The sequence below is a fragment of the Sphaerodactylus townsendi genome, linkage group LG01, assembly GCF_021028975.2.
Source record: "Sphaerodactylus townsendi isolate TG3544 linkage group LG01, MPM_Stown_v2.3, whole genome shotgun sequence".
Lineage (NCBI taxonomy): Eukaryota > Metazoa > Chordata > Lepidosauria > Squamata > Sphaerodactylidae > Sphaerodactylus > Sphaerodactylus townsendi.
The window spans coordinates 120,785,760-120,813,254 of record NC_059425.1 but is presented as its reverse complement, the minus strand read 5'-3'; the positions used below and the strand labels follow the sequence as shown (position 1 = coordinate 120,813,254).

Sequence of the window (27,495 nt, the reverse complement as noted above, 5' to 3'; positions counted from 1 at the left end):
ATGGGAATCTGGATCAATGGTCTCCTTGGCCTGGCCTCTCCTCCCTTGAGGTCTTAAGAAGCTGCGCCACCTGCCGTCCTGGGCTCCAGAAGGCCTCAGCTGCTGCTGGTTTCCTCCTCTGGCCAGCTCCAAGGTGCAGCCTGTTGCCTGTCCCCACCAGTCCCTGCTGCTGGCATGTTTCCAGGCATGGCTTCACCCTTGTTTACTTCCCTGGGCTGCCTGCCTCAGTGGTGCGTGGGCAAGGCTGCGAGGTGTCTCTTCTGGACAAGAGCATATCTATAGAAAATTGTGCCCGTGTCAAGCAGTGAAATTGCGCCAGATTCCTATAACTCCCCAGGAATAGGCCCCTGAAGATCAGGCACTGGGAAAAACCAGGGTCAGCCCACCCATCCCCAGAAAACCCTTTACTAGGCGAGAGTGCAAACTAGAGAGTGAGCATGAGAAAGAGTGAAATAAGGAGGCAAGCAGAAATGAAGGAAGCAGCAAGCATGGCCAACCCTGCTGCACCTCTCGGGTGGATCTTTCTGGAGTGGGGTAGCTTTCAACTGCCCAACACCTCCCCTCAAACAGTGCCTGGATATAGTGTGTTAAGATAGATTGTAAAATTGTTTGAAAAATGTTGAAATGAAAAAATGTGTAATACAAATTTTGGGGCAATAGTTTCACTAAACATATATCTGATCTTCATGCACAGTGATAATTTTCCTTGAAGTGAAAATTTAAATTACAATTACTAGCATCCAGCGTAGAATTTTGTAATTTAAATGAACAGCTAAAACAGCAGCATATGCACAAATAATAAGCTTATCTGTGTTTATAACAAAGAGCAATTAATTATACTTGTCATCTGTGGAAATATATGTGGTTCAGCAACTTCAAATGAAAATGGAATAAAACTACCGGTAATTTCAATTTTCCTATGATAACTATGGTCCCTAATCTAATTTAACAAAGAATATACAATTGAATAAAGAGTCTGCCAAGACAGTTGTTTGTGAAGCATGTCTATTAAGTAGTTTATTCTGAAAGGTATGTTAGCAGATGTATTCAGTACAAATGGTGGCCTTATTTTGGTTGCGCTATGGGCACAACAGCTGTGCATGAAGGATCCCAATAGGTCTTAACAGAAATTGGTCCCAGTCCCCTCCTTGTGTATGGGCACATTTATGAGTAGTGCTGTGAGACCTTAAAGAGAATGTGAAGCTGCTTGCATCTTCCATATTCCCAACCATCTCCCCCTCACCATGCCTTGCAAGTTATTCGGGTATTCAGTATGAGTAACTGACTTTAGGTACTGATGGAGGCTTAATGACGATATTGGGAGCCTCCATGTGCACATGCTGTATCCATGATGCCAGTGGTTTATACCCAAGATCTACTGGGAATCTGTAGGGTATGAAATGAAAGTATTTTTGTTAAGCCTTTTTAATTGATTTGTTGGGCACATGCAACTATTTCAGTAGTCTTAAATGACATCAAATAGTTCTTATTATCCAAGACTGTTCCTTTGATCTGTTGCTCCTGGGATTGATTGAAAAAGCTTACTTTTTTTTAAAGCGTCCTATCGATTCTCTGGAAATGCTGGTGAAACTATTCCTGCTTGTGCGGGGGAAGGTAGAAAGGAACAAAAAAGGAACAAAGGGAGTGAAACCCATAATGCTCTGCTTTGATTTTCTTGCATAGGCAGGGAGAAAACTGTGGTTTGATACCTCCTCTTGGAAACCACAGGGCTTCTCTGATCTGCAGCATGATGAATTCTGAAGTGGGGGAAACACATTTGAGAATCTGATGCAGAAGTAATGTACACTTGACCTGAAGAGACCAATCATGCACAAAAGGCTATCCCAGTAGTGATTATAAACAAGCTGCTGTACCATGTACATATACTAAGCAATATACTTCCATTTTCTTGATATTAAATGCAACTCTGGATCTTCTGCATGTTTCTCCCCCTTCTTCAGGGCCGTACAGATCATCACAGCTCTTCAGCTTCTCAGGTGGCAGGGCATATGTTGATGCTCACAGCACCACTGACCAAAGCTGCCTTACTGAAACTCACTGGCCTTTCATCAATCTCAAAGTTGCGAATGCATCCAGTGAAGGAATTACGTGTAGTCAGGCTGAATGTCAGGAGAGACTCTGTAGAAAGGTTGAAAAAATATATATAACCATAAGTTGTTTAAAAAATGAATAGCTACATGCGCCAATGGCTACTAAAGATGGTGATACAAAAAAGGGGACAGTTGATTGAAACTCAATGGACAGAATTTTATTATCGGTACGCTGATTTCAATAACATTTTTGAAATCATTTGTTTAATGACTGTCAGAAATGTTTTCAATAAATTGAAGTTTTAATGATAATTAAATCACTTTAGTTGAAAATTTAAATGTTTTTAAAAGGTAAAGGCAGTCCCCTGTGCAAGCACTAGATCATTACTGAACTATGAAGTGACATCACATGATATTTACTAGTATTTTACAACAATGTATAATCCTTTTCACGAATTAATTTTTCATATGTACTTATATCAGTGAGTCAAGAAAATAAAATGTGATACCAAAATTCAAAGAGTCTTGGATCATGAGTCTCCTGCTCCTCTACACAGAGAGCAGGGTGTGTGGTTTTTTTTATAGGACTTCAGAATAGCTTTTCTCTCCATAGCCATGCAGTATTTCACTGAGTGCTGTGTGATCCAGCTGGTCTTTCTGTACACAACTGAGACTCACATCTTTCATCTGAAAAATTCATGGCTGTCCCACAGCTTACTTCCAGCAAGGGCACAGCTTACTGGGTGTCTTCCCATGACATGCAGGAGGGCTTAAGCTTGCAGTGAATGATCCAATGTGCCATAGTGGTTAAGAGCAAAGTACTCTAATCTGGTGAACCAGATTCAATTCCCCAATCCTCCACATGAAGCCTGCTGGGTGATCTTGGGCTAGTCACAGTTCTTTTAGAACACTCTCAGTCCCCTCATACATCTGTTGGGGGTGGTGGTGGAAGGAAAGTGATTGTAAGCTGCTTTGATACTCCTTAAAGGTAGAGAAAACCAGGTTATAAAACCCACCTTTTCATCTGCCTTGTGCAGTTTGCCTTCCACAGAATCAGTGTGCCAGGTGCAGGGATGGCATGACGAAAGTAAGAAGGGTTATGCTGGAACTTTGGGAGCAGCTGCTCTGCATGCTGCTTACCACACACTGACGGCATCCCATAAGTGTAGCTGCCATGGGGACATCCAGGGACAAACGCCCCGGGCACTCCCGTGGGAGTCATGTGGAGGTGCTGAAAAATCGCCCCCACAGTTCCCGGAAGGAAGAGGGTTGTGGCTGGGCCTCGGCGCAAGATGTGCATGCCGCTCGGGCGAAGGCCTGCCTGGGCAGCGTGTGCACGTCGCACCAAGGCCCAGCCATGACACACCTCCTTCCCAGAAGTGGCTGGGCCTTGGCTCCCCTAGAGTGCCCCCACGGCACCCCTCCCCCTTCCCCCGTGCCCGCCCACTTACCTGAGTTCAGCCAGCTGAAAAAAGCAGCCAACTGAAAAAGTATAACTACAAAAATGACAATTCCCAGGAGACCTTGTGAGCCCCCCCCCCCCAGGGAGGCCTCTGCAGGAGTTGGGGCTTGCAAAGCCTCCTGGGAAGTGTAGTTCCCATCAGGTAAGTGAAGGGAGTGCAGTTGTAGATGGGACGTGGGGAGGTGCTGAGGGGGGGCAGGGCCCGGGTGCCATTTCCCCCCCTTCACCACTGGGTCACCCAATCATTTCTTTGAACTTGTATACACCAGATTATCAATGGCGTAGCTACCATGGAGTAGGGTGGGGACAAACACCCTGGGCAGGCCCCTGTTTGGTCACATGGGGGTGGAAAATTGCCCCTACACCCCTTCCCCTTCACCAGCCCTGCCAGACCGCTCCTTCAGCCGAAGGAGGCTGAAGGAGTGGCCGAGTGGGGCTGCCACAGGGTGCCCATTTGGCCCAGCCCCACTGGGCCCAGCAGAGGCTGTAGCCAGGCCCTCCCAGGCTGCCTGGGACTACCCCTGGCTCAGCTAAGTGGGGTGTGGGGGGGCCGTATGGCTTCCACGGGGTGCAGAGTGTATTTGCGGGGGCACCATTTTGCCCTGGGCGCAATTTTCCCCTGCTGTGCCTCTACAGATTATAGAATTAAAAGGCAGAGATGGGATATTATGGCAAATGTTCCATATGTTCAGGTGCAACAACAAACCATGTTTCTGGCATGAATGGCAATTTTATATTAAACATTCAAATAGTTTAATTATAAACTTCAGTGATTAAAATTCAAGTGAGTGAAATTGTATATTGAACATTGGAAATAAATTTAATATTTAGACCAAGAATCTGTAAGTAACTGCTGTATTTACAAACAGCTGCTTTGAAGTTTTAGTGACCAGAATTTCCATGTTTTGCATTCAGTGTTCAGAGATTTGTTTCACTGTGAAAGTTTAGCTTCAGTAAAATAAAAGCGTAAAATTACTTATTGGTAGGGTTCCCAGACCTCCATCTGCTGAGTATCGTTCCCAGACCCTAGCCTGGGGTGGGGAATCTCCTTCTTGGGTCCCCCTCCCCCAGCACCATCCAGCTGGCTGGTGGGGCTCTTAGCAGGCTTAAAACAAGGCCTAGGCCTCAATTTCTGGAAGTGATGTCATCACATTGACAATTATGAGAGAGATACTTTGATATTTGGGCAAAACTCTATGGTAAGAACAGCTTCTACCACATCATTTTTGCCTAAATATCGGAGCATCTCTCGAAAATGTGATGACATCAATTCTCATCACGTAGGAGATGTTGAAGTCTAGGCCTCCTTTTAAGCCCGGTACGATCCCCACTATCCAACCCTCCCCTGCTAATTAAGGGGGGGGGGATCTGGTAATCGTAATACCGACTGAATGAAAAATACAAGAATTTTTTTTATTTTATAGAAAATGTATTTGTTCAAGTATTACCTGGTACTCCTCCAACGAAAACTGGCTCCCTGTGGTCAACTGCTTTTGGATTTAGTGATCCTACAACATAGTTCACTTCAGAATCTACATCCAGCTGGACCACGTTAGAATCTTTAATAACTATCATGCAAAGCAAAAGATACAAAACAAATATGAATTGCTGCTCTTCTTTTTGTTGCACATGAAATATACATTATTCCAGAGATATACTTGAAAACTTCAAAATCTGAAAAAGTTGGTTGCCCACCAAGGTGGGGAACGATCCCCAGAGGAGAGGGCCATCACCTTCCTCATCCTTCTCCTCTTCTGGGAGGAGGCAGGACCATGAACCAGATACATCCACTGATGCAAAGGGAGGAAGTAAGGGGTAAAGTGGCCACCCGTAGTTCCCTGGAGAATGGACCAAAAAGGAGATCTTTTGCTAATTCTCATAAAATATGCTTTTAATATATGATTATATATTATTATTGAAGAATTTTTAATTGTAAGCTACTATCATGAAAAGAGTGGGATGGAAATTACTAACATAAATCTATATATTTGAGCAGTATATTCCCAAAAATGAATCAGAAAGAAGAAAAGGACTCTGAGAGATGTAGTCCAACGGGTGCCATTTCTCATGTACAGAGGGGCTGATAGACTTCAACTCCCAAACTCCTTCCCACTCAGCCAGAAACACTTCTTAAAAGCTCTGGTGTCCTCACAAGGCTCCTTGCCTGAGCCAAATCTTGAGTAAGTCAGCAGCGAACCAAGTTCCAGCAGCCAGGACTGAATAGGCCATGCACCCCCGGGCTGTTTGAAGGGTTGGGAGTGAAGGAGAGGGCCTTGCCACACCCAGAACAGCTACGGCTGAGGTGGTGAAATGGAAGCTGTGGGGAAAGAGGCCTCACCAAACACACCCAGAGCACTCCAGGCAAGCTACCAAGAATTGGACTGACGAGAAGAGAGAAAGGTGGAGAAGGGGCAGAAAAACAATGAGTGCTCGGGAGAGGCAGAAAGAGACAGCTAAGATGGATGGCCAGAAAGAGTGGTTGAAAGCTGAGGTAGGGTGGCAGAACACAGAGAAAAGAGAGTTGGGGTAGGAAGAGAGAGAGAGAACTGGAATAAGTGGCAGAGCTGGAATAAGTGTGCAGACAGAGCTAAGGTCGAGGGGGCAGAAAGAGAGCTGGGGTACCTGGGCAGAAAGTTAAAAACAGCAGGGATAGTGGGACAGAAAGAGACAGTGGGAACAGGAGGACCAGAAAAAGTGTTGGGGTAGCAGGGCAAAAATAGGGAAGATGAAGAGAAAGGGTAGAAGGATGGAGAGTGAGAGACAGAGAAGAAGAGAGAACAGAAGAAAAAAGGTGGGGGTAATTTTGTCTTGAGTCCCCACTTGTGGATTTCCACTTGCTAGAGCCAGCGTATTTTTTCATACAATCGATCCAGCTTTGCAAATGGGGGTTGCCTATGATGATGTGAGAGAACTCTCCCCATCTTAACAGGCACCCTGCTCCGGCAAAGCTGGGATTTTGTGGGGCAGGAGGAACACAATTAGAGTGTTTGCATCAGGCACCATTTCCTGTAGCTATGCCCTGTCCACATCTCTTGCCCTGGGAGGATTAGTTTTCTAGAGCCTGTTGTATTTTTTCACACCACGGGCTTTTTTGCTGGTCTATAATAAATCAAATAAACCCCTTCAGGGCACAGTAAGAAATGGGCCATGCCAGCGTCTCTAGGCATTGCTAAATAACTATACAAACATGAGATATTTTATTCAGCAGTGACACAGTGTATTTATCAGATAAGCTACGGTGGAGTTTTGTCATGTTATTTTTTTCCACTTTGAACTGGTATGCATTTTGATACGTATAATTTTTGAACTTTATTTTTTTCTATTCACCCGAACCTTTAAGCGCCTGATGAAAAGAGCAAGATAGAATAAGCAAATAAAATCAAATCTATTAAGACTTAGTAATATATCATAATATGTTAAAATGTACAGTAAATGTAATTAGTTTCTGTTTTGGTGTAAGTTTTCATTTGTACAGCTGACCTTTCCTTTAAAAGTGACATTCTTATTTATGTGCAGGGAAGCTTAGCTCTCGTGGGAAACTGTTGTGATCTAGCTGCTCAGCTCCTGTATACTTAGTAAAGCAATAGCATAGATTAGAAATTTAGTAAGGCAATAGCATAGATTAGAACCCTTAACTGATGAAATAAATATTTAGGAATAAGTAATGGTAATAAACCATCCTTAACAGATATTTCTTTTTCAGCAAGTCAGGCTGTGCTCAAGCTGGAGCTATACTTTACATTAAATACAAAGCTGCCTCTGAAAGTGACTACTGAATATTTAATTTTCCCTCCTATAAAATCAGGATAATTATAATATGTGTATTGACATAAGAATATTTTTTCCCTCTCCACCCGCACCTAAAAATCCCAGTAATCACAGCAACAGCATGCAAATGTATCATCTGTATCATCAAGGCACTGCTATGAAACACAATAAACACAGGGCAAAACACTACATCTATTTTTGGTGAGCTTGGTCTGGGGAACAGCAGCTGTGGGAAGCGTCATTTTAAAAATCAGCAGGAGCCCAACTTAGCTGGAAACTGTGGGCCTTTCCCCACTTACCGTAAGGCCCGCGCTACTTGAGGAGAGTAGCGCGGGGTTCCTCCTCCCTCCCCACGGCAGGGGCGGCCACAGCTCAGCCGCCCCGACGCTGCCACTGTTGCGCCCCCTTAGTGCGCGGCATCCCAGGCGCTCTTCTGAACGGCGCCTTTTGACGACCCCGCACAGAGCGCGGGGTCGTGGGGATGCCTGGGCGCGCGCCTGGGATGCCGCGCGCTGAGAGCAGCGCGTGGCATAGGGGGGATGGAAGGGAGTGGGGAAAGGCCCTGTGACATGAGGGGAAGAGGAACTCTTCCTCCCCTTACCCCAACAATTTTCCTGAGCTGAAATTGGCCTGACAGAGAATCATTGCATAACTTTGGAACTGCACTCAAAATTATGCAAATTGCTCTCTGCCAGGTCCCTTTATCCTCAGGTAAATTAGCTGGGGGTGGGGGGAGATTATAGCCCTTGTCCTTCCACATTGAAGTTCTGAGCTGAATCAGGTTCTCACTGATTTTTAATATGATATTCCCCACAGCTGTTGTTTCTCCAGGCAAAGTGACTTGATTCTAGGGAACCTGAACCCAACTTGTTAAATAATTTATCATGTGTTCTGGCCTTCAGGATATGGTCAGTATGCACATGATGCAGCAATCTTGTTGAATTTGAACAGGTTTGGGTCTAGTTTATGTTGGGCTGGGATTTTCTTCTTGGATTACCACTAAAAGATACCTTTATTTAAAAATGCAATAAAACCTCAAATAATAAAGAATGATGATAGTATGTAGTGGAAAGTTCTATAATTCACTGGCCTTTAATTTACTTACCTGCAATTCTGTGCCATCTGCCATCACAAAGATTCTGTTTTGGAGTAACTGAGGTTGAAAAGTCTTTGATTCCATTGTTCAACTTTACAATTACCTGGCAAAACAATTTACATGTTAACATTTTGAGAACTCAATTTTGTTTCAAAACATTTGAACCACCTTTAAAAGTAAAAGGAAATGTAAAAAGTTTGACAAATATTTTCTTTATAAAAATAGCTATATTGGTTCAACATTCCACATGGTTGTATAGAGTATATTACTTTCTTACCCTTACTAAAATAATATCTGAAGCCTAACTCAGATAGGAATAGGTGCTGTTGGTTGATAAGGTGGCCAAAGTTTGTGGAGTCTACCTATTCTGTAAGATCTTGCAGTCCACTGTAAGGACTTGGGGTATTTTTCAGTCTGGGCACTTGACCTTTCAAGTACCCTAACAAGATTATTTTAGACTCATGGGGTATGTTGGTTCCTAACATTTTATTAACAAACTGAACCATGGTTCTCTAAAATATTTTTAGATTTACATTTATCCTGCAATATATTATATATTTATCCTGCAGCATTTATCCTGCAATATATTATATATAATGCCTATCTACTGGAGAGAGGGACAGATATCACCAAAAAGCATTTGATAAAAAATTAAAACCAGCTGAAATCAATCTAGGGCCAACCTTTTTCCAAATCTATCCCCATTTTTCCATACTACTATTAATCTGCTGATGATCCCAAGAGATGTCCTGCTGATCTCTGATCTAAAAAGCTGAAAGAATGGGGGGAATAGTCCCAGTATTTTCAGAAAAAAATTGTTTAGGCAGGCCTTTTAATTAGTGGCACAATTGTGAGCTGCTCCCCATAGCAGAGCACTTAGGTCAGCTTTACAATCTTTTAGCTGCCAGGTGAACAATCTTTTTCCTGAGCATTTTAGAAAATTCCCTTGTGAAGTTTTATCAGCAATCTTGCTTTTATTTCACTGCTGCTCTTAAAGATGTTATTTGTTTTATACTGTTTTGTTTTTAGGATTTTAGGATCATTCTGATTTTAATCTGAAGCATTTAATTGTTTTTATCTACAATTTTTTATTTTATTCTTGCTTTTGTTTTTATTTTATTATTTTATTGTTTATTTTGAATTGTTTTACCGTGTTTTAATCTGTCTCATAGACATTTACATTAAAAGGTAGGATATTTAGATGCAGAAAACTCTCCCTTATGGACTAAATTGTGCTAACATTCAGTCCAAAGGAACATATGGTGAAACAGGCAGTTAGGGGGGCGGATTCTACATTCAGTATGTGTGTTGTTGATGTCCACCTTGAGAATTTTCTCTAAACTCCAAAGTCCTTTGTAAGTTTTAATAATTTTAAAATGCATTTTTAAGAAAAAGAAAACAATTTAGGTTTATCTCAAATGTCTTGTTGGAACTGATACGTTCAGAAAGCTGAAAAACTTTGTATGTAATGGTAAAACTAGTTAACTTTATTGCCTCCCCTCCCCTTGTGATCTGAAATTTTGTGGGCCCCCTTAGAACAGCATGGACTTTTGGTCATGTGGGGGGGGATGCTGGGTGCTCCATCCACATGGCCAAAAGATGTGCGCCCCAGTTGCATGCCTCTGAGCACTGCCCCCCTGCCTTCCTGCAGGCTGGCTCAAGCTGGCTGCAGGAAGGCAGGGTGGGGCTAAGCAGCAGGTGGCTATGGTGCCCACCAAGGTTGCTTGCCGTTGCTGAGCCTGGCCTCCATGCAGGCCGGCTTTTGCCCTCCCCAGGCCCTGCTGGCTTGCATGGAGGCCAGGGGGACGGTGCTTGGCTTGCATGGAAGCCAGGGGATGGAGTTCAGGGGTGGAAGGCACTGCCCCCAGCCTCCATGCAGTGGGTGTGTGTGTGTGGGGCACCCAAAGGGGTTGACACCAGGCACCATTTCCCCCTCTGGCTCCAGTTCAATGTATCTTGCCATATATTGAATGAATATTGCTGAAGGATTATGCAAACGAACTGTAGTAATATGATTTCTGATCTTTTAAATATGTTAGCATGGCATGTGCACAAAAGGTTAATAAACCTTTGATGAAACAATGCAGTTACAATTCACAGAGATTGGTTGAGTTACCTAGAGCATCTGCCCTGTCCCTGCATGCTTCTGCATAAGGTAAGATATTCTGCAGGTGTCAATCTATAAATGAGCAAAATCAATAACTGCCGTTGTGGCCTGACTCTGTGGAATGACCTGCCTGAGGTCAGAAAGGCTCCCACTTTTCTATTTAGGCAACAGAGTTGCACTGTACTAAATTTATTCACAAAGTTACTTGAACAAATTATTAGGGATTGTGGTCTATATACTGTGTTTAGTTTGCTGAAATCAGGATCCTACTATGTAATATTTGCATAATTTAATGTGTCATGTTAATACTTATGCTTTGCTTCAGTTCTGTTTTTAGATTTTTGATTGGTTCTACAACCCTAATCCTCTTGTATTGTTTATTGAATGTCCAACCTGTCAATTATATTGACTCACTCTGTGTAAGCCACTTTGAGTTCAAGTGTGAAAGATGGATTATAAATAATGTAAATGAAAATGAAACAGTTACCTTCTGTACACAGTGTTCAGTTCATATATTTGTAGCAATCTTTTAACATTAAAAATAGGCAAACAACTTCTAGTATAGTACATTAGAAAATTCTTAGAAAACCTAAGGTTTATCCAACACAAATTTCTGATTGAACTTTCTTTTTGGAGGGAATTCTCTTTTCACTCAAGAAAAGTTCTCCCACCTCTCTGTGACACAGGCTTCAGCAGACCTCTGATATTTGTTTCACTCTTTAAATAAAAAATATTCAGCTTGAACTTAAAGTGTTAAAAAGATCCCAACATCTGTAATCCATCTGTAGTGGCTATCAATTGTTAATGCTTTGATAAGGTAGCAACCCCAAGTGTCAGCATTCTTTCCTTTAATCTTAGCACAAAAATGTTATTGAAGCAATAAAATAAGTGTTTTGATGTTCTGTTAATTTTACAATCCTAAAGCTGAGGAAATGCAATTGTTATTTCGCCTTTAGTGGTGAAATGGGGCTAATTAAAAACATTACAACTCATTAACATTAAAGATGAATTTGGTCTGTATATAACTTGCTGGAAAGAATGTCGAACACTTCATTTGGAAAAATAAGAGATCAGAGTAAGAAAGATAATTACTAGTCCTTTGTCATACCTGCCCTTGTTTCATATGTATGTTTAGGAACTCCCTGTTTACACTGTGTGCATGCATTAGGATTCCTGAAGTGCTTCGAGGACGAATTTCAAAAACTATTTCAAAATTCAGACCCAAAGTGAAGGATTCATCTGTTGGGAAAAATAAGAACCTTCTTTATGAAACAGTAATTATGACATTGGTCATTACAAAACATGAAGAACAATCTATAGTTTATACTTCCATATATTTGTTCAAATATACTTATTTGAGCCTTTTTCATGCCGGTAGTCTTATGCAAAAAATGCCTGTTCTACACTCTCTATAATCCAGACCCTTAGTTTACAGTGTGTGTGCTAGGACATTTGAAAAGGTCAGCCAGAGTGCAGATTTCCTTGAGAGGAGTTCTTTCTTGCCAATTTTTGGCTAGTTAACTGTCTAGCAGTCACTTTTTCCAAAATAGAATGTCAAAGTATTTCATAGTTTTATTTTGCATAGGCTGTGTAAGCGTCAAAGGCTGTAATCCCAAAAACAATTTCCTGGGAGTAATCTCTATTGCATAAAATGGAACTTACTTCTGAGCAGAGCTGTGTAGGATTGCCCCAAGCATCCACCAAGTTCTATATGTACCTATCTGGTTTGTAAGACATATGTTTGGGTGACACCCTGAATATGTAATGTGTTCAAATAAGTAAGTTTATATATGTGTGTGTGTGTGTGTGCACGTGTATGTGCGTGCACATGCTATGTCTGTAAAATATATTCTTGAAATCTATGGTGGTTTTCACTCCTTCAGTAGAAAAATGATTTCAATATTAGGCATTGTTTTGCTAAAATAGTAACAATATACATACCAAGAATAATATATCCTCCTTCAGATGAAAAATAAGTTCCTTCCTCTGATGGTCCTTCGAAACAAGGAGTTACACTAAATGTCTGTGAAGGAGACACAACCGGCCTTCCATTGAGCTGTAAACTGCCAAGACAACCACTGAAACTATAGACTGAATTAATCTGAAAAAACAAAACAAAAACAAAAATGGAAATTCATGACTATTTAAGAAAGACACATGTAATTTGGTTCTCCCCTATGCACCAAAACTGTAATAGTTTAAGAATCATATGAATACATATCTTGATTTTAGGTAAAGGGATCCTAAACCAAGAAGAAAGGAGGGAGTGCAAAATTATAACAGCACATTCTGTTTTTCTCAAACTGTGCTTGGGGTTAGTCAAAGTGCCTAACTAATATTCTAACAGTGCCACCTTATGCCAAGTTACCCCCAGTGGCGTAGCTATAATGAGGACATCTTGGAACAAACGACCTGGGTGCCCCACAGTGAGTTACGTGGGGGGTGGAAAATTACCCCCCCCTTCACCCCACCCCCACAAGCTGTCCAGCAGCTGGCTGAACTATGGTAAATGGGCGGGGGGCAGGGTGCCATGGGTGGTGGGGCGCCCCCCACTCCTCACCCCACCAGGCCCAGCAGAAGCTTTTCAGCCGGGGGTAGGGTGTGGTGGGAGCAGGGCCCGGACACCATTTTGCCCTGGGTGCCATTTCTCCCTCCTATGCCTCTGGTTACCCCCTTCTGTGTCCATTATGATCTTAGAAGGGTATAACACTGCTTAGAGACTGAAAGTTCTGTTCAAAGGATTCAAAGCATACTTCTGACACAGCTCGCAAGTAGCAGTCATTCAGAATCTGTCAAGAGATTCAGATTTATTATGTATTTTGTGTAATTGCGAAGGCCTTTTCGGAAGTAGAGAACTTTTTAAAATGCCTCTTTCTGTAGACCTGCATCTCAAAATCCTTCAGTTATCAAATACTTTTACTTGTTTCATTCAATACTCTGTAAAGTGCCTAGAAGTAGGGGTTCTCAGCAATGTTGTGTGGTGATGTCTATGCAAGCCTAAATGGTGGTTGGGTCACATGAGGTAATCTCACAAGTTCTTGGTTGTCATTCTCCAAGTTCATTTTTAAAAAATAAAATGAATTGACTGCATTTAATTTATTTTTGTTACCTTCTTAATAAATAATGCACATCTTATTATGAAAAAGGTCTACTTTCACCTGGATATTTTTGGCAGCTTTTCCTGGTGCCACACCCCCTACATAAAAGGGTGTAGTGACTTGCCATGCACTGTCAAAAGAAGGAAGATTTTCTTCTAATACTCTGAGACCGTCAATTACCAAACGACCAGTATTTTTTTCTCGAACGAACATCACCTTAAAGAAACAAGCAAAAAGCAAAATGTTTTAACTTAAAGAGACTAGAAAATGTAGAATTGTAAAAAAATAAATTTGAATAGAACATTGTGGGATTCATTGGGCAAATGTGAAGTCTTCCTTCAGGGATAACTTGTCATCCACTTGGTGAAATGCAAAACGCTCATGATCAAACACTTAGTTTTATATTCTATACAATAACAGAACAGAATGGAAATGTGTCTTAGCCTGCCTAATCCTTATGCAGCCAGATCTTGTTGTATATACATTCAACTCCGTTTTGGGAAAGACTGCACAGGGCTGGGACCTTACAGTGCCACCATCCTTAACATCCTTCACTGTTTAGGATTGCACTGCTGATCATACTTCTGTTTACCACCTCTGGATTTTCAAGCTTCCATTAGTTTTCTTTTGCCCGTACTAATCTCAGATTCTTCAGCAATGTTACTTGGGTAAAGAGGAAATCTGCAGTTGCACTTTGAATATTTCATTGGTTGGATTTCAAGTATCTTAAGGGAGGGCAATCTATATTGAGGTCCTCTGTGAATGAAATGGCATTTTTAAATCCAAACGAGTATATTACTTTGGCAAAGAACTCTACCTAGTAGTACATGACAAGAATCAAATGGATTCATACAATAATATTTTTCAACAAATGAAAAGACATAAAGTAGCAAAAAAGAAAAGAAAAAACAATATTCTGATCATCAGAGTATCCTTTGCTTGCTGAATTTCTTAATGCCACCAGATTCTTATTATTTATTTAATGGAAAAGTAAGGAATTAATTCTAATTAGATCATATATTATTGGGGATTTTATTTTTCCAGATCTGTTTAGTATGGCGGTGGGTGACTATATGAGAGAACCATGTAGTTTATTGGATTGAAATTTTGTCAATGGAAGATGCTGATGGATATAGATCTTTGTTCCTCTTCTCTAGCAGTCTTTTTATGATTTCAGAAAAGCTGATTCCTGGGGTTCTGAGATACATATGGACTAATAGCCATGTAAGTTGGAGGGGGTTACGGAGAGGAAGGGACAAAATCACTCAAATACTGTCAGTGGAGCTGCACTGACAGAAGAAGGAGGTGGGGAGGGGGGTTTTCACCTCCTTCCTCCTCCTTAGTGCATGCCTGACCCTCATAGCCATTAGTGCACATGGATCCCATGCCCCCGGGAATCATCTTTCTTAGGATCAGAAAAGACTACCGGGGGAAAAAGAAGGAAGAAATCTGCGATTCTGGTGCTGATGGGTTGCTGGCTCCAGCCCATAATGGTGATTTGGTGTAATATCTTATTGCGATAAATCCCCAAGAGCCTAACCCTTTTCTTTGTTGGAAAGGCAGATTCCTAAATCATATGTTTTCTTTTTCAAACTTACATTGTGCCACTGGTCATCATTGTACTTCTCTTGGCTCCTAATTCTTAATTTTTGGTGGCCATTATTAAACATGAAAACTAATCGTCCATGGGCAATAAAAAGAGCCATGAAATTTTCTTCTTCTTGATCAGAGATATAGAAGATCATTCCATGGGATGAGTGAGTCTTCATACTAATAGAGAACTGAGATCTGTCAAATAAAAATAACATTTCATTATATCAACTAGCGGGGCCCGACGACCCGCAGCGTTGCAATGTAACTTATTATTGTGAGTGAAGAATGGGAAAGGAACGAGTAGCAACAAATCAATTTGCAGGAGACCAGCCCAGTGCGTTTGCTTATGCAAACACACAGCCTGATACTGTGCGATGTCAGTGATGTGTGTGCCTGCATTCCTTGGGCGGGGGGGGGGGGGGGGGGGGAAAGGCCCCCCTCCCACACATCTAGGCTGGCTGGTCATGATCCTTTACCTGGGAGTAAGTTTGGTTGGTGGCAATGGGTATCGCTTCTGAGGAAACCCTCTGAGGGGCGCAACGCAGCCAATACGATCAAAGTATGTCATGGTTGCTGTACCGAGCTTTCTCCTGAGTAATGCGTGCCTGGTTTTCTTAAATGTAACCGCAACCACATTATTCAGGGAATCTAGTGTGCCTGGCCCCTCCCTCCCGTCCCTTGCATGTCGCCCCTCACTCTCTTCCCTCCCTCACTTCTCTTTCCCTCCGCTAGGGTGGGTGGGTCATATCAAGATTCTGGGCCCCCTGCCTCCCCTCCCTTGCATGCCTCTCCCTCCGTCTCTTTCCCCCTTCCTCTCTTCCCTTGCATGCCACCCCTCCCTCTCCCTCTCCCTCCCTTCCCTCTCCCTCGTGTGTATGTGTGTGTATGTGTTTCACTTCCACTTGAGTTACTGCCTATGTACTGTTTCCACTGCTCATATCTGGCCATCTGAGCGAACATTCCAAGCTGCATGAACATTCTAAGGGTGACAGTTACACACTGGCAGCTGCATGTCCTTCACAATGGAGCGCCAGGAAAAAGGCATTTTAGCTGGACCAGGTGTGAAATTTCAGGTATGTGAACATATAAAAACACTCTCACCTGGCTGACTACAGTGGCTAGGAATTTTCAGAGGAATTGGCCCAGCAGTTACTGAGTTATACTACCATTAACAAAAACACTGTTAGCTTTTTATACATATAGATAAGCACCAGTGAACTTCTCCATACAAAGTAGAAGAAAAAATGCATGCAGCATACATAGAAAAATATTTGGGGAATGTAAAAAGTTATTCTTAGCTTAATATTTTCTCCCTCATTTATAAAAATGTTGAATAGCTTTAAAAGCATGCTGCACTAGAATTACTTGCTCACTATACCTTTTATTGAAATCCTTTGTTAGGTAATCAAATTCTTGCCGGCTGTTTGCTGTTCCTCCAAATAAATACACATGTTCCTTTGCCTGCGGGGTATTTGAGAAGCGGCAGTGTGGGTCTGTTTGAGTTCTCAGCTCTTGATCCACTTTTTTAATGCCAGATGGAAACTGTGAAGAATCTTCATTGTCTTTTCCAACCTTAATACAAAGAAAGCCATAAAGAACTGCTCCAGTTTGTATTCTGCCTACATTTATTTATTTATGCTTCTAAGATTCAGTCCTGTTCCATAACCACTAGAATTCAAACATTTTCACATGAAAATATGCAGGAAAATGTCAACAGATTCATTATCTAAATACAGATCTGCCCAATCACATGTAAATGAGGAATGGAAAGAAGACCCACAGTTTTAAACCTAAAGTGATATGAGAGTCCTAAATCATCCCCCTCCAAGTTTCTTTCCTCCCTGTAATCTGTCCCTTCTGGCACTTCTCTCACCAACAATGGTTCAATAGCAGCAATTAGCTCAGCTGGAAGAAAAGGGTCTGGTGAGGCAGGGAACCAGTTTGTGAGAAATAAGCAGGGAGTGTGCAAAGGTTCCACTCACCTCATCTTTTGCTGTTTAAATTGGACACCATTCTGTGCCTCATAGATGACTAGATTTATGGTTAAATAAGGGAGAAGCCATTTCCCCCAGCAGGTAAAAGAAGTATCACACTCTTTGGGTTCAGCAATGTAGCAAGCAAACAGGAAGAAGAGGAAGAAGAGAAGAGGAAGAGTTTGGATTTATACCACACCTTTCTCTCCTGTAAGGAGACTCAAGGCAGCTTACTGACTCTTTTTCCTTTCTCTCCCCACAACAGATACCTTGTGAGGTAGGTGGGACTGAGAAAGTTCTGAGTGAACTGTGACTAGCCCAAGGTCACCCAACAGGCTTCATGTGGAGGAGTGGGGAAACAAACCCAGTTCTCCAGATAAGAATTTGCAGCTTTTAACAATTACATCATGCTAGCTCTCTGGATCAGGGTTGCCACCCTCCAGATGGGGCCTGAAGGTTCCCTGGAATTACAACTGATCCCCAGACAACAGCGGCCAGTTTTTCTGAAAAAAAACAACCCAGTTACCCTAAAGTGAGGTGTTTATGTTATTATAGTCTGAAGTCGTCCCCTCCCGCAAACCCTGCCCTCACTAAGGCTCCACCCCCAAAATTCCATTAATTTCCAAACCAAAACTGGCAACTCTAAATATGTTAGTAGTCTATTCCACACTTTAGTATGTATATTATCTTGCTGCTCTTGCATTATTCTCCACTTTTGTGTGCGGCCATTAAGCAGGCCCTTGATGCCTGAGCAGCATCAGGAAACTTCAAAGATCCCAACTGAAAGTCATATCAATTGGATTATCAAGGGTGAGGACCAGGGTCCTTAAGGCTTACAAAGAATACACAACATTAACATTTGGAGTGCAAGAAGCAGAATTATTCCGGGTGTTCATAGAATCTTTGAAGGAAATCCAATTCACCTGGCTTCCTGATTAGAAAAGTGTGTGGCTTCTTTTCTGTATAGTTTATGGATTATGTGTAGGAAAGATTGTACATGCATGTTCCAAGTGCAGTTTCAAAATGACTGAATGGGCTAACCTGCTGTGAATCAAACAGCCCATTATTTTTGAATACTGGGATGACTACCATAAATTTTGAAATATTAATGAGATAATATTAATAATGATATAATATTAATAGTATTAATATTATTTATCTGATTACACGTCATTATTTTAATGCCATTGGTATGTTTGACTAACCCATTTATTGTGGCTTCCTTTGGGTTTGGATGAATTTTTCCTTTTCTTGTGGAAAAGGGCCGCAGGAGGAGATTCAACTGGGCATCCATGAAGGGAGGCTTGGACCTTTTCAGAGTAACGTTGGAAGTCTTCCACTTCAACGTCTCGATCCAACCTGTATTTTTTTTTAAAAGGGGCAACATTATTACCAAAAACTGACTTTGATAGGAAAGTGTAGATTTTTCTCCTTCCTTCAAATTACAAAAAAGTCTTGTCTACAAGATTCAAATCTATAAGATCCAAATATACATAAACATACATTTCAGGAGGAAAAGATGAATGGGAACACAAAGCCTTTGACTTTCCATGGCCCACAACAGTAAAATATGATTGCATATGCAATTAACCCCTGCTGGGCCACGACCTGTTTAGAATACTAATTAGATCCCTTTTCAGTTCCAGGGCAGAAACCTATGAAAACACAGAGTTTGCTGTGTGTTAGAGGCTTTATGACTTAAAAGTGCAAGCCATTGGCAAACACCTGGTTTACTTTACACAGGTAATCTAGTATTTAGCAGAGTATCTTCAGAGTATGTTTTATCCCTTGTTAATGCATTCATTACATTCTTCTTCACCATCCTATCCCAAAGGGGATTATCAACATATTTAAATAAACCTTTAGGAACAATAACAATGATAAAAGGTGATAGATTTTAAAAAATTGTATTTGAAGAAGTATTCCAAATTATACATTTTAAGTACAGCACTCTCTTTTGTTAGAATCCCTGAAGTAGAATTAAAAAATGACATTAAACTTAAAACAAGTGCACCATAATGCCATTTAAAATGTCTTTAAAAAACTTCATGGGAAAAAAAGAGGGTGGTTCCCAATGGGGCTTCAGTAACAACATAGAAAATAAATAAAATGGGTCTTAGAATCCTCTTTGTTGCATAGACGTATTCAGAATTGATTTAACAACTCTATCACTGTTACTATTCAAAAAGGTATATGAATTCACTGCATTTATTACTATCAAAAGACGTTTTCTTTTTTGTTCATAGGATCAGGTTGTACTTGTGCCATCATTAAAACTCACCGAGTCCAAGATTGCTGAACAATTATCTTGTGGGCTGCTTCCACACGGGGATGGGTGATAATGGCAATGGCATACTCTGTTGCCATGCCACTTGCTGCTGATGCCACCCCCCAGCCCCCTCCCACCCCCCTTCCTTTGTTGCATTGGTACAGAAGTGCCAACTTGTTGACAGTCCTGCTCTCCACACCTTGGGAACTCCCCCCCGCCATTCATCCCTCTTCCTAGCTGAGCAGCAGTGTAAAGCTTACTTTCCCCCCTATTCCATACTGGACACAAGCAAGAATGTCCACATGGACATTTCACTCACAGCCACCCCACACTTTCCTCAATGAGTTGGCTCAAAGAGGGTTTTTTCCCATCCGGCACAAAGGGGGAAAACTGAGTCATGCAATGCTCTCAAAAGGAGTGGGGGTATCTTACTGTCCATACAGGAGAAAGTCCCTGTGTGGAAGCAGCTCATATGATTGTCTTAAGATCTTAATTTCCAGGTGTGAGAAAATGTAGGGCTTTAAAGGACAAAACCAATACCTTGAATGGGGCTTGGGAGTAGATTGGTAGTCAGTGTAATTGCTGTAGTACTAGGGATGTGTTCCTGATAGCTGACCCTGACCAACAGTCTAGCTGCAACATTCTGCACTAACTGCATCCCTCGAACACTCTTCAAGGGTAGCTCCACGTAGAGCTCATTGCAATAGTCCAGTCTAGATGGCTAGATCTGACTTACCTAAGAGCCGACACAGTTGACACACTAGCTGGAGATGGGCAAATGCACTCCAAGCCACCTGGTTTTCTAAGGTGACTACTGTGTCAAGCAGCATTCCCAAGATGTGAACCTGAAATTTCAAAGGAAGCATAACTCCATCCAAGACAGGGGAAATCTGAAGTCCTTGGACTGCCTTTCTACTATCCTAGAGAATCCCTTGCCTTGTCAAAATTAAGTTTCAGCTTGCTCACCCTCATCCAGTCTATTACTGACTTCAAGCACCAATTCAGAACATTAACAACATCCTTGGAATTAGGTGGAAAAGAAAGGTAGAGCTGGGAATCATGTACATATTGGTGACACCACAGCCCAAATCTCTGGATGACCTCTCCCTGTGGATTCATATAAGTATTGAATAACATGGGGGATGAGATGGAACCCTGTGGCACCTCACAGGTCCAAAGCCATGGGGCAAAGTAGGAATCCCCAACACTATCTTCTCAGTTTGATCCTCCTCAATATGACTTGAAGCACTGTAATAAGAACCCTTAGTCCAGGTGTTGAGAGGCAGCTCCGCACAATACTATGATTGATAGTATCAAAGGCCACTGAGAGACCCAGCAGAACTATTTATTAACAAGATTTTTACCCTGATTTTTGGCCCCATAGGTCCACCAAGGCAACTAACAAATTAAAAACATAATGCAAGACCTTGCTTTAGATGGAGTGGTATGAACTTGCCTTTGCATCTCTGCAGCGAAAATAACTCTTTAGTGGGAGCCTGGTCAGTTAAACTCATGTGAAGAACTTAAAACAAAATGAACTTTTAAAGGTGAGCAACCCAAGTGTTTCACACCATTTAAGCATCACTATGTAACTAGACAAAGTATAATTTCAGAAATTAATGAGATAGTTTTCCCATGCCATTAATTCATATAGTATAGTCAGTGATGAGCTTTAACTAACTGAAATGTAAGCTGATCTATGCAAATTACAGTGCAGTCCAAAAGAGAGTTATACCCTTCTAAATCCATTGACATCAAAGGGATTAGAAGAGTATATCTCTTTTTAGGATGGTAGTGACATCTGCTCCCAGTCAGAACTTAAACCAGCAGAAGAACCCAGAAAGGGTAATCTTCATGGGGGAAAAAAGGATGAGTGTGGGGTACCTTTGGCTAATCATGGAAAAGGGTACATACAAGTTGAAATGCACATACCTTGTTAAGTAGGCGTTGCTTATACAACCAGTAAAGTTGGCAAATTCAGTACTAATGGGAGAGCCGCCAAAGTAGAACTTCTTGGGGTTCACAGGCTTTTCCTCTGTTTTGTCTTTTGCTGAATTCTGTGTGCTCTGCTTTTTTTCATCAACCAAAAGCTCCAGCCTGCCGGAAAAAAAACCATGGTTCACCTTAGTAACTGATAATACACATTATGCTAGAGACAGTGGTTCTGCAACACTGAACTTAGATGACGAAGTCACTAGGGGGCACCATTAACAAAGAGTGTGTTCTGAACAAACTAGTACCGTAAGCATCTTTGCAAGTCACAATCTGCATCAACAGCACAAGGTACATGCAGCAAGCAAAACCTTATTGAGCTACTAAAATATTTTAGAAACAACATTAGGCCTTAGGAAGAGCCATGTTGGATGAGACAGGAGGCCAAGCTAGTCCAGAATTCTGTTCACACAGTGGCTAACCAGCTGCTTCCAGGAAGCCAACAAATAGGATGACTGCAATGCCATCGTGCTACCGTGCTCGCCAGCAATTGATACGAAGAGGCATACTGCTGCCCTAGTACAGGAGGGAATAGGTCATGGCTTGTAGTCACTGATAGCCCTTTAATCCATGAATCTGTTCACCCCACTTTTAAAATTTTCTAAGTTGATGACCTCCACCAACTCCTGCGACAGCAAGTACCACAATTTAGCTATGCACTGTGTGAAGAAGTACGTTTCTGTCCTGAATCTCCCCCAACTCTTCAGCCTCAGTGAATGACCCTTAATTCTAGAATTATGAGAGATGACAAAAATCTCCCTGGACACTGTCTTCAAACCATGCATAGTTTTATAAGCCTCTGTCAAATCTTCCCTTGCCTGACCTTTTTCTAAACAGTCCAAAGAGGTTATAGGGCAGTTGTTCTAGCCCCCTGATCATCTTGGTTACTCTTTTCTGTACCTTATCAAACTTTACAATATCCTTTTCAGGTATGGTGACCAGAACTGTACACAGTGTTTCTAGAGTGGTAGCACTAGAGATTTATATAACGGCAGTATGGTGTTGGCCATTCTAGTTTCTATTCCTGTTGGCCAGTATAAAATTTGCCTTTTTCGCAGAAGCTGCACACAGGGTTGACAGTTTCATTGAGCTTTCTACTGCCACCCCAGTCCCTTGGTCTGTCAATGCCAGCTCAGATCCCATCAGTATATAGGTGGAATTTTTTTTGCAATAGGCATCACATAGAACCTTGTTCGCCATTTAAAAAACCATTCTCCAGTTTGGAGAGATCCTTTTGGAGCTCTTTGCAATTTGTTTTTGTTTTAATGACCCTAAATAATTTGGTGAGAGCCAGCATGATGTAGTGGTTAAAGCATCGGACTAAGACTTGGGAAACCCAGGTTCAAATCCCCACCCACACCATGGAAGCTTGCTGGGTGACTTTGGGCCAATCCACAGCATCAGCTCTGATCCTTGCTAGTGTTTGTTTGGGAAGCCTCCAAGGAATATCAGGGTCACGACATGGAGGAAGGCAATGGCAAATCACCTCCAAACCTCTCTTGCCTTAAAAATCCCATGGACAAAATAATAATAATAATAATTTGGTGTTATTTGCAAACTTGGCCATTGCACTACTCACCCCTAATTCCAGTCATTTATGAACAAGCTGAAAAAGCACTGATCCCATACACAGATCCCTGAGAAATCATGGCCTGTGTCAATATAGCTGGCTGAAAAGGTATGAAGATACTGTGTGTCCTGTCACCCCTTCTCCCCAGTATTCAAAATGCTAAGGACTTTGTGTGTGGCCACTGAATTGTACCTCTTTCTTAGAGATGCAAGGGTTGTGCTTTACAAGTCAGGATTACCAGATAGCATTTTGACAGTTGTGAATGGTATACCAGTCCTTGTCTTTGAGTATTTACATGGATGCTATAATGAAAGAATAGGATTGTTATTGCACTAAAGAAAATGCTGTGGTCAAGGTTTTTTTTTATTGAACAAATCTGATGTGCAAACCACCTTAAAGAACAACATACTCTGGAACAGGAGTATGGCTTTTTTACAGAGTAATTGACTACAAATGTAATATGATATTAGATATTACCTTTCCGGTGAGACAGATGTGATAACAAAATGGGCTTTCCCATCATTATAAGCTCTGTCTGCTGCCTGAACTTTGACTCCCTTTGCATTTAAAACAACAGCTCCTTTATCCATAGAAATGGAGAACACGTCTGACTGAAAAACACAAAAAATACAGCATTGGGCACAGATGGTACCAAAAGAAAATGCTGTAAAGATTCTTGTAATACTTCGCTTAGTCAACAATCACCAGAATTTTCTAACTGGTTTGGGATTTTAAAAAAACTTACCAGTAAAGCAGATGAGGCATCGTCTTGTTGAAGGCTCTCATGGCCAGAAACAAGTGGCTGTTGTGAGTTTTGCAGGCTGTGTTGCTGTGGTCTGGTAGTTTCTGCTCCTAATGTGTCCTTCGCCCCCAGCATCCACGGCATGCCTCTGAAGATGCCGCCCATAGATGCAGGCAAAATGTTAGGAGCAAAAATTACTAGACCATGGCCACACAGTCCAGAAAACCCTCAACAAGCAGATGTTCTTGGTTTAAGTGCTTTCAAGTCACCTACCTTTTTCGTGATTCAGAAAGTTAAATTACTGTTGATTAAAAAAAACACAGTATGGAGATTAGGCATAAGAGCTCTTTTAGAAGAGATAGGATTCCAAAGGACAGTCTTCATTGTAGTCTGCCCAGGATCTTGGAATACCCCATTCTGTTTTTCATAAAGGATACAAAACTTATTTATTTTTGAAGGCACATAGCTCTTGATCTATTAAATGCTGCTATCTATTTGTTTATTGATGATGTCAATGTTTGATAAGTTCTTCTTAAACTACTTCCTTTTAATTGTTTTATGTGTTTTATATGTTGAATTAAGCTTCAGAAAGGTGACATCTAAATGTTTTAAATGAATAAACAGAGATAAAGAGCTCATGAATACTGGCAATATTTCTGCTTTGTATTTGGATTCTTGTATTTCCAAAATGCATTTCAAACTCTAGGAAGTTAAAATACAGTCTGAAATCTCTGGATGGGATATTCTGAAAGGTTAATGCAAGGGGGGGATTTTTAAAAGGTATTCGTATGCAGAAGAGGGAAACTGTGTGGTGCACTAATGTTTTGTATAACAATTGTCCATACCTATCCAGTCTCTGCATATTTATTTCTATTCCATGGAAGGATTGAAGTTGTATTTGTGAAGCTTAAAAATAACTTTATCCAAGGCTAACTGTTCAACATGAAAGTATTTTCTGTGAGGCCTAGATGTGCAGGTCTCACCCGGATGTGTAGAAACTTGTTATTTTGGATCATTACAGTCCTAATCCTTTGAGCGACATTCAGTAACAATGCTTTCAGAACAATCAAATACCTTTTGAATGGTTATATTTTTTTTCTGACCACACTGTAGAAATAAAAAAATAAAAATAGCGTAACCCTAAGGAATCTTTAACAATTGACCATACACTATCTTCTCCAACATTCCTGTAGTGAAAAGCAGGTTTGTGGTTATTACTCAGACATTTTGAAATAATTTTATAGGAAGGTGCCATATATTTAAACAGATGGAGTCTTTAGCTGTTGGGGACAGGGTCAGCCCTGGACTTGCTGCTGGTCTACTCTCAGCGTCTTGAGTCCTGTCCTCTGGAAAAGCAAGGGATGTGAAAGCATAAACTCCAGAGTCACCACAGCTGGCAGGAGCTCAGCAGGAGCCCCAGAGGATCTGCCCAGCAGCACAGGAGACAGTAACAGCTGCAGCAGCACTGCGTCAACAGGAGAAGCAGCTGGCCAGTGGGAAGGTGGGAGAAATAACAGTATACGCAATCACTGGGTATGTGAAAGTTCATGGGAGACAGGCCTGGGCCAGATGGTGGGAATTTGCATTCTGGCAGGCCTCTTGGGTCAGACAGTCAGAGGCTGGAAGGCAGACTGGGAAAATACGGAGGAAATAATCGACTCAAGCCTGTTCCAACAGTGTAGGACATCCAGAGGGCAAATGATTGGGGGGAGGCTGTGGCAGGGCCAAACCCAACCCATGTAAAGCAGATCTCACAACAGTACAGGGACGGAGCAATGGATCCTGCTCAAGGATTATGACATCAAGCATCTGGAGAGAGAGGAACCAGGTGATAAAATCCCCTCCTTTCCCCATTCTGAAGACTAGGGAAGTTGGGGGTGGGGAGAGATGTCAATGCCCACGCAGTGGTTTTAATGACAAGCTTCAGGTCCAGCAGCGGGGAGTATCACATTAGCTCCTCTCATTTTTTCTTATTAGATTTGACCTGAACAAGGAACATTTCCTTTTCCTTACCATCAAGAATCCCAAACCAGAATTGAACACAGCACAGATTGTTTTTTAGACTGCACATAAGACATATTTCAGCACATAGCATTTTCACTGTGTCTTCCTTCAGTCAGTAAGAATTAAATATTATATCTCTAGTACAGAGAAAGTGGGCTATACTTAATTCCCACAAATTCATTATGCTAGGTAATTGTTAACAAGCCAATGTTGAAGGTTGAAGGATACTTGGGAATTATTTGGGTGTGGGGCTTTACAACGGAAAGGTGGAGGGAGGAATCAACAATAATTGTAGGCTTGTGGAAATTCCTTCTGTCCATGGAAACGGCCTTTTGGATCCTAATCATTATAACTTCTTCATTATTTTACAATAAATAATTTTAGTAATAGTAGAAAACTATACTTACCCCTTCAGCACAATAGAATAACAGTCCATTGGGCTGTAATGTTCGGAAATTAAATCCCCCTTCAAATGCATGAAAGGGAGAAATTTTCTGACTAGATGAAATGTAGCTTTGTCCATTGAAATATGCCTTGCGGGACATCTATATGCCAAGTAAACAAAGGAGAGTTGCAAAGGTAAGAGAAAATTTGAATATAACAACTGATTTATTTTTATAATTCAGCCTAGATTTGTTTTAATGTTTGAAAAGGTTTACTAGTTCACCCTGTTTAGCAGCTGATAGTGATGATTTCAAATGGGAAGTGTTATAGTACTTGAGAACCTGAAATTCTAGCCCACCAAACATCAGTGCTTGGCAATTTATTACTTTAATGGAAACTCAGGTAATGACATACAGTATAGTAATGACATACAGCAGATCTCAGGCGGATTTCGCACGGGCCCCTACAGCAGCTTCCCACTGGCATATATGATGCCGGTGGAGCCCCAGGGCTGTTCGCAAGCTGAGAAGCAAGCAGCCCCGGAGCAGCCATGGCCCGTGGAGGCATCTTTCTTTCCCTACACTTACCTTTTCTCCCTGTGGAGCTCCGCAGGGAGAGAAGATAAGTGTGGGGGAAAATGGAGGCACCAAAAAGCGGCGCCTCCAACTCAGTGCTGTTTGCATGGCGCCGGCTAGAAAACACTATCCCCCCTAAAAAAATGTTTCCGCCCCAGTGGGGATGGGGGCGGGGGCAGGGGTGGAAAGCATGGCACTGCCTCAATGCAGAGGCGGCAGTTGTGTGAACAGTGCTCTCGAAATAATGTTTTTACTGTCCCAGGGGCGCTGTTTTTGGCCTGTGCGGACTCCGCCTCTGAGTGAACCATGAATCATTTAAATTTTTGATGAGCTGACTTCGAAGTTACACAGACACAATGTCAGAATCACAGCCAATTTTCATATCATGTCTGTGTGGCTTTGAAGGTAGCTCATTGAAAAGAAAAAAAGGGAAAACTATTGCTGGAATTGGCAGGACAAGTAGAGCCCAACCATGTACTTTTTAGGCTGAAATGGTACCCAGGATCAGAGCCTGCAGAGCAAACATCTGGGATAATCTTCATCAAATAATCTTCACCCTACATTACAAAATGTCAGGTGCCAGCAGCGAAGGAAATTGACAAGTGGTGTTAACGGTTGGGCAGGGGAAAAAGCTTCTTTCTCTTTTGACGCCTTTTTTGTCCATTCTGTCTGAATAAAAAATTAGGAGCCCCCTTGTGTCCCCACAGGAATTTAAATTAGCCTGGGGATCACTTCTACTTGGGCAAATGCCATGGGAAAGGATAAAATACTTTCTTATCACGATGGCCCTCACACAGATTGGGTTGTCCCT

General features: G+C 41.7%; 1 protein-coding gene across 1 annotated transcript in view; it reads right to left on the bottom strand.

Moving 5' to 3' along the window:
- Nucleotides 1-991: 991 nt before the first annotated feature.
- LAMA4 (laminin subunit alpha 4) overlaps nt 992-27,495 on the bottom strand; it is a 125,632-nt gene continuing 99,128 nt past the window's right edge. The window contains exons 27-38 of the mRNA XM_048492533.1: nt 26,133-26,270; nt 23,457-23,590; nt 21,350-21,514; nt 18,354-18,507; nt 16,554-16,747; nt 15,181-15,370; nt 13,643-13,798; nt 12,426-12,585; nt 11,593-11,723; nt 8,387-8,480; nt 4,962-5,081; nt 992-2,139 (exon numbers count right to left, since the gene is read on the bottom strand). Of these exons, the coding sequence (XP_048348490.1) occupies nt 1,994-2,139; nt 4,962-5,081; nt 8,387-8,480; nt 11,593-11,723; nt 12,426-12,585; nt 13,643-13,798; nt 15,181-15,370; nt 16,554-16,747; nt 18,354-18,507; nt 21,350-21,514; nt 23,457-23,590; nt 26,133-26,270 (1,782 nt within the window). The 3' untranslated portion in view covers nt 992-1,993. The remainder of the gene's footprint in view (nt 2,140-4,961; nt 5,082-8,386; nt 8,481-11,592; nt 11,724-12,425; nt 12,586-13,642; nt 13,799-15,180; nt 15,371-16,553; nt 16,748-18,353; nt 18,508-21,349; nt 21,515-23,456; nt 23,591-26,132; nt 26,271-27,495) is intronic.